This window comes from Apteryx rowi, unplaced genomic scaffold (assembly GCF_003343035.1).
Source record: "Apteryx rowi isolate R43461 unplaced genomic scaffold, aptRow1 scaffold_2103, whole genome shotgun sequence".
Classification (NCBI taxonomy): domain Eukaryota; kingdom Metazoa; phylum Chordata; class Aves; order Apterygiformes; family Apterygidae; genus Apteryx; species Apteryx rowi.
Genome location: NW_020448424.1, coordinates 1578 through 8530, shown reverse-complemented (window position 1 = coordinate 8530; position 6953 = coordinate 1578). Strand labels below are relative to the sequence as shown.

The window sequence follows — 6953 nt, the reverse complement described above, 5'->3', positions numbered from 1 at the left end:
GGCTCCGGGTGCGGAGGCGTGCGGCGTTCCCGCCGGCGGAGGAAGCTCCGCTTTGTCGGTGCCGGTGTTTTCCCCGGCAGCGGCAGCGGCTCTGGGCGGCCGTTCCCTGCCGTCGGGCTCCTCCTGCGCCGGGCGGGAGCGAAAAGCCGTAAAAGCCGACGTTGGGGCACCTGTAGCGGAGCGGGCCGGTTCCCTTAACGGAAAAGCGAGCGGCTCCACACCGTGTGCCCCGTGGGGGGGGTGCGGGGGCTTTTCCCGGGGCGAGGGTCCCCTCGCCGGCACCTCCGCCTCGCGCTCGGGACGAGGCCTGCGTTGGCGGCGGCGGCGGCTCCCTGGGCTCCGGCCGGTTTCGGAGCTCGCTGCCGCCGCCCGAACGAAAGTTGTTTTTGTTCCCCTGCGTAGCAACCGAGCGGCGTCTCCTCCCGGAGGTGCTCGCTGCCGTCGCCGGCCGCTATCGTGCTCCGGGAGGCGCCGGGACGCGGGAGCTGCCGCCGCTGGCCGCGGCGTGGGGATCTCGGGGGTCGCCGGCCTCGCGGGCCCGGCTGGGAGGCGCCGCCGCGGGGATCCGCTCTCCGCTCCCCGCGAATGCCAGGGCTCCTGATCCCCACCGCGCGCTCCTGCTGGTTTCGCCTGTCAAAAAACAATAGCCTGACGCGGGATTTCCGTGTTTTCCCCCTGCCCGAAGATGGCATCGACAACAACGCGCACCAGGCCGAGCCGCAGGGCTACCAGGCTTACGAGCACGGCGGCGTCAAGCAGGAGAACGAGTCCGGCTACGAGCGCAGATCCGTAGACCAGGAGCATCCCGCCCTGCATCCAGGTAGGGGCTGCTCCAGGAGCCGCCTCGGCCCAGCTCCGGGAGGGCCCGAGGCGCTCGGCGACGGTGCCCGGAATCCTGCCCCGAAAGCGGCCAGGAGGCAGGGAAGCGATCCTGCTGTGTCGCTGCGGAGTGGGCAGAGCCAGGCCGGGCTGAGCACGGGAGTCACGTTCCCGGTTCTCCTGGCTGGGCTGGAAGTGCTTTCCGGCGTGGAGCCGTCTGTGCCGATGGCCGGGACATCCCTGCTGGAGCGGAGGGCCCCGTTCGCACGGCCCCGGCAGCTCCGCTTCTGGTGGCGGTTAGGGAAAAAAGCCGGGAAAAGGAGCGTTTTGGGGGAAGGGCTGCCGGGGAGGGAAGGCCGGGGGCTCCGTGACCCCGCTCGGCCTCTCGCCCGCAGAGATGAAGACGGAAGCGAAGCAGGAGGAGCCCGCTCCCGCCTACAGCATGCCGCCCCCCAGCTACACCGCCCCCGCTCCTGCCTACAGCATCCCGCCGCCACCCACCTACAACGCGCCCCCGGCCGGCTACGGCGCGCCTCCGGCCGGCTACAGCACCCCGGCGCCGGGCTACAGCGCTCCCCCGGCCGGCTACAGCGCGCCGGCGCCGGGCTACAGCGCGCCTCCGGCCGGCTACAGCACCCCAGCCCCAGCCTACAGCGCGCCTCCGGCGGGATACAGCGCGCCGGCCCCCGGCTACAGCGCACCCCCGGCCGGCTACAGCGCTCCCGTGGCAGCGTACAACGCGCCGCCGGGCGGCTACAGCGCTCCGGAGGCCTCGCAGCCCCGGCAGCAGCCGCAGCCGCGCAAGCGGCCCTACGAGGAGCCGCGGGGCCGGGGCTACTACGAGCACCGCGAGGACAAGAGGGGAATTCCCTGCGGGATGGGGGGACGGGGGGGCGACGGCGACGGCGCGAGCCCCCGCCGGACCCGCTCGCTCTGCTCTGCGCCCCAGGGGCCGCTCGCCGCAGCCTCCCGCGGAGGACGACGAGGAGGATTTCGACGACACCCTCGTGGCCGTCGACACCTGTGAGTGCCCGTCTCCCGCTTCCCGCCTGGAAAACGGCCGCGGGGGGGGGGGGGAGGGGGGGGGGGGGGGGGGGGGGGGAGGGGGAGGGGGTGAAGCGAGGCCCCTTTCGGGTTTCCCTGGAGCGCCTCGAGGCCTCCGTTAACGCGGGAGCTGCCCAGCGCGTCGCCGGCAGGACGAGGGCGACGGTGCGTCGCCGACCCCCTCTCTCCCCGCTCGGCGCCGAGCGCGGTCGTAGCCTGGCACGGGATCTGCTCAGCTCCGCCGCGAGATTTCCGATGCTCGTTCCTCGGGCTCTCGGCACCCCTTCCCGCCTTTTCCCTCCCTTGTGGCAAGAATCGTGACGCTTCCTGGGCGGCAGCAATGCCCCATGCCGGGAGGCCTCCGGGAGAGGCGCCGGCAGAATGGCCGGGGCGGGATCCGGTTTGCGGCGGGGGCTCCGGCGCGTGTTCGGCTCCGCGTTTCCGGGCTCCCGTTGGCTTCTCCGGGCTCCCGTTGGCCTCTCCGCTCCGCAGACAACTGCGACCTGCACTTCAAAGTCGCCCGGGACCGGTACAGCGGCTACCCGCTGACCATCGAGGGCTTCGCCTACCTGTGGTCGGGCGCCCGAGCCACCTACGGCGCGCGCCAGGGCCGCGTCTGCTACGAGATGAAGGTGAGGCGCCGGGAGCGCCGCGGCCCCGAGCGCTTCCGCCTTCCCRGCGCCGTTCCCTTCCTTTCCGCTCTCCGGGCGCGCCCGGGGCCCTGCCGCGCCGCGGCTCCGTCCCGCCCCGTTCCGGCCACACTCGGCTCCCTCCCCGGAGCGATCTCGGTGCCGTTCCGGGCCTGTCCGGCGAGCGCCCTCGGAGCAGCCGCTTTGTTTCCCCGCGGTTCGGAGCGGCGCTGGGGAAAGGCCCCGCACGGCGCAGCGAGGGGCGGCAGAGCGGGAGCTCTTCGGCTGGGCCGTTCCCGCGGCAGCTGCCTGTGCTGCTCCTAAAAACCCCAAACAAACCGGAAAAGCGGCGTCCGAGACTGCAGCTCTCCCGAAAACCAGCCCGAATATCCGCTTCCGCCGGGGAGCTGGGAGCCCCGTTTCCCCCGGCGCCTCCCGCTCCCTTGGCCGGAGGCGAGGCGGCTGCGCGGGAGCGGCGCRCTCCTCCCCAACGCCCCTCCCATGCCTCCTCGCGTCTCCCTGCGCTCCCGGCGCCCTTTCCCACCCGTTTTCCGTCCACAGGTCAACGAAGAAATCTCGGTAAAGCACCTGCCGTCGACGGAGCCCGACCCCCACGTGGTGCGCGTCGGCTGGTCCCTCGACTCCTGCAGCACGCAGCTGGGTAAGCGCCGCCGCCGCCTCCGCCGGGCCCGGAGCGGCTTCTCCGGGAGGTGCCGTCCGCTCCCGCGGCTCAGCCGGCCTCTCCCCCGCAGGCGAGGAGCCCTTCTCCTACGGCTACGGCGGCACCGGCAAGAAATCCACCAACTGCAAGTTCGAGAACTACGGCGAGACCTTYGCCGAGAACGACGTCATCGCCTGCCTCGTCGTGAGTCCCCCCGCGCCGCGTCGCGCCGCCCCGGCAGCCGGCAACCTTCCGGAGCGGGAGGCCGCCCGGCGTCGACGTTCCCCGTGCCGGAGTTTAGTTAAATTGACGTTCCCAGCGTTTGGGGCGGCGCCGCCCGGAGAGGGGAAGTTCTCGAGACGGGCGCGGGGCCGCGGTTTGGCCTTTTGCGGTCACTGTGACTCGTTTCAGCTGTCTGCCGCCGTCCGGCTGCGGCTGTCTCCCTGCTCCTCCGCTCTGTTTTTCTGGTTTTCCGTGGGATGAGGGGGAAAAAAAACAACCCCGCGCACCATTTAAAGTCACTTCTCCCGCCCCTAATTGCCGTCCTGCCCGCAAAAGCCGCCGGATCCCGTCCGCGCTGGGCCCGAGAGCGGAACGAGGGCGAACCCGAGCTTCCCGCGGCGCCGTCCCGCTGTTTGTGCGGCGGCCGCGTCGCTAGAGGGAGCCGGCAGCCCGCGCCCGGCTCCGGCTCCGGCTCCAAGCGGCTCCYTGCCCTCCTCCTGCCCGGCACCGGAGCCGCGCCATCAGAGACGTCTCTGTTCCGCCTGCCGGCGGTTTCGCTGCCTCTTCGCGGTCTCTCCGCTTCCCGGCAGCTCTGCGGGGAGCTAAAAACTCAAAATAAAAACGGGAAAAACCTCCCGGGGTTGGTTGGGAGCTGGCGGAGTGCCGGGTCCCCTCGCGGGGGTGGGGAAGGAGGGGGGGGTCGCACGCTCCGGCAGGTCCGGCCTTCCCCGAGCCGGAATAACTCCCGTCTCCTGCCGAACCGGGCGCTACGGAAGGGCTCCGGCTGTTCACTTTGGGCCGACTCGGTGCTGTGCTGCGATGCCGGGAGCCGCCGGGGCTCTTCCTCACCCCGCTCTGGGCCCCGGGAGCGGGCGGCAGCGTCGCCTCACCGTTAACGGGCTCTTTCCGTGCCGCCGGTCGCGGCGCGATGTTCCCTGCCTGGCGCGGCGGGATGTTCCCTGCCCTTGGTGACGGCGCGATCGCGATGCGGCTCCCTGTGTCGCTCGAGGCGGCCACGATCCGCTGCTCCGGGGCCATCGCGCCGCCGACGCCTTTGCCCCTTCCGTAGGACTTTGAGTGCGGCGAGGAGGTGGAAATGTCCTTCATGAAGAACGGGAAGTGGCTGGGCGTCGCGTACCGGGTGCGGAAGGAGCTGCTGGGCGGCCAGGCGCTCTTCCCGCACGTCCTGGTGAAGAACTGCGCCATCGAGTTCAACTTCGGCCAGCGGGAGGACACCTACTTCTCCGTGCCGCCCGGCTTCACCTTCATCCAGCACTTGCCCTTGGCGGAACGCGTTCGCGGCACCGTCGGACCAAAGAGCAAAGCCGAGTGTGAGGTAGGCGACAGCGAGCGCGGAGCGGAGCGCGCCGGGTTCGGGCTCCTCCAGAGCAGGGGACGAACCGAGCGAGGCCTCGGGACACACCGCGAAGGTCGGATCGGCTCCATGAAAGTGAGTGTGCGCATGATCCGCGTTCCAGATCTTGATGATGGTTGGCTTGCCCGCGGCCGGAAAGACGACGTGGGCCATCAAGCACGCGGCTGCCAACCCCTCCAAGAAGTACAACATCCTGGGAACAAACGCCATCATGGATAAGATGAGGGTGAGGAGGGAGAGGGGGGTCTGGTTGCGCGAATTAGCAGGAGGTGGAGCCGGAGCCGGCGCTTGGCGGACACCGCTCGCAGGGTCGGCTTGCGAACGGCTCCGCATAGCCGAGGATCCCGCTTCTGCGGAGCGGCTCCGCTTTCCGGCTGATCCCACGTGTAAAAGCACTGGGAATTGCGGCGGTTCCGCTTCTGAACTGTCGGATAGGGAAGGGGGACGCAAAAAAGTGTCAAAACGCGGAGCGGAGGAGCAGGGTGACCCCTGCCCAAGCGTCCGCCCGCTCCGGCCCCGCAGGTGATGGGCCTCCGGCGTCAGCGCAACTACGCCGGCCGCTGGGACGTGCTCATCCAGCAGGCGACGCAGTGCCTCAACCGCCTCATCCAGATCGCCGCCCGCAAGAAGCGCAACTACATCCTGGACCAGGTACCGGCGCCCGCGGGAGCGCGGGGGCGGCGCCGCTTCGTTAAACCCCGCAGCGGCGGCCGAGCGCGGCGGCCGGGCGTCCCAGGAACCCGTCGGCCCTCCRGCGGCGCCTCGGGAACGCCGCGCTCTGCCCCATCGCCCCTCGCAGCCCTCCGAGGTCCGGCCCGGAGCGCAGGCTGGAAAGCTCGGGGCTGAGCCGGGGCGGCCGCAGGCCTCATGCTGGCTCGGGAGCGGAACGCCGCTGCCGGGCGCGACCGCGATCCTTCGGGATTACCGCCGCTGCCGGGCGCGACTGCAATCCTTCGGGATTACTACATAGGCCGGGAGGGACCCGGCTGCCGCCCTGCCTCGGGGCCGAGGTTTTGGGTGAGGCCGAGCGGAGCCGCCGGCCGCGGGCGCCTTTATACGCTGCTAATAATAAAGGGGAGGAGAAACCGCCGCGATTTAATAGCGGCCCTTAACCGTTTCCGAGCCGCTCCGGCAGCGCCTGCCGCGCTCGCACTCCGGCTCTCGCATTGGCCCCGAGCGGGCGTCCGCGGGACGCTGCCGCCTGTCCTGGGTGGGAATCGGAGCCCGGCAGCCGGGTCTCATTCCGGCGCGGGAACCGAGAGCGGCGTGACACAGCGCCGGCCCGCTGCCGGGGGAGCGAGGTTCCCCTCCGGGCCGGGCAAAGAGGAAGCGTGCCAGGGCTGGAGAGGATCCGATACCGCGCGGCGCCCACGCGCTGCGCATCCCCAAAATCACAAGCCTCCGGCGAGGTTACGCCGCAAAGGTCACGGGAAGCGGCGCAAGGAGGCAGCGCCGGGCGACCTGGCAGCGTCCTGTCTGGAAACTGCCCGTTCCTCGCACCCGGCCGTTCCTGGAGCCGCGTGCCGGCGTCCTCCCCGGGATGGCGGGATCCCCCGGCCCCTCTTGGCGTCCACGCCGTCGGCCGCGAGCTCCCTGGTGTTTGACCCCGGCTCTGCCGCCGCCTGCTCCGCTCCCCGCTGGGTGCCCGAATCTCCCCTCCTTTCCCGAGCAAAACGGCGCTGCGCGGGGGCAGCAGAAAAGGGACGAATTAGGGGATTCACTCAAATTCCCCCCCCGCCCCGGGCAGCTCCGGGTTCGGCAGCCGGGTTGGCGTGTGGCCGCTCACCCGCCCGGGCGTCCGGGCAGGGAGAAGCCGCTCCGTCCCCCGCTGCGGCCGGGCGCTGTCTCGAAAAGCAAGAAAGTAATAAAACCGGGGCCGAAGGAGCTGTAAACACTGAGCCGTTTTTGCCTCTTCCTTGTCGCTGTCGCTAGACAAATGTTTATGGATCTGCGCAGAGACGAAAAATGCGTCCTTTTGAAGGTTTCCAGCGCAAGGCCATCGTCATCTGCCCCACGGACGAGGACCTCAAAGACCGCACCGTCAAGCGCACGGACGAGGAGGGCAAGGACGTGCCGGACCACGCCGTGCTGGAGATGAAAGGTAGGCGCTTCCGGCCTGCCCTTCCTCCCTCCCTCCCTCTCCTCGTCCTCCCTCCGGGCCGGGAGCCTCGGCGTTTCCGCCTTTCCCCCCCGCGCCTCCCTC

The 6953-nt window shown here is 70.7% G+C and overlaps 1 protein-coding gene across 1 annotated transcript; it reads left to right on the top strand.

Moving 5' to 3' along the window:
* Positions 1 to 548: 548 nt before the first annotated feature.
* Positions 549 to 6949, top strand: HNRNPUL1 (heterogeneous nuclear ribonucleoprotein U like 1; the record flags this gene model as incomplete). Its single annotated transcript, XM_026064215.1, has 10 exons — positions 549 to 820; positions 1215 to 1680; positions 1769 to 1842; positions 2356 to 2495; positions 3054 to 3153; positions 3245 to 3357; positions 4445 to 4711; positions 4854 to 4976; positions 5273 to 5401; positions 6683 to 6949. Coding segments are annotated over exons 1-10 (1914 nt in total), but the record flags the coding sequence as incomplete, so codon positions are not given.
* Positions 6950 to 6953: the final 4 nt, after the last annotated feature.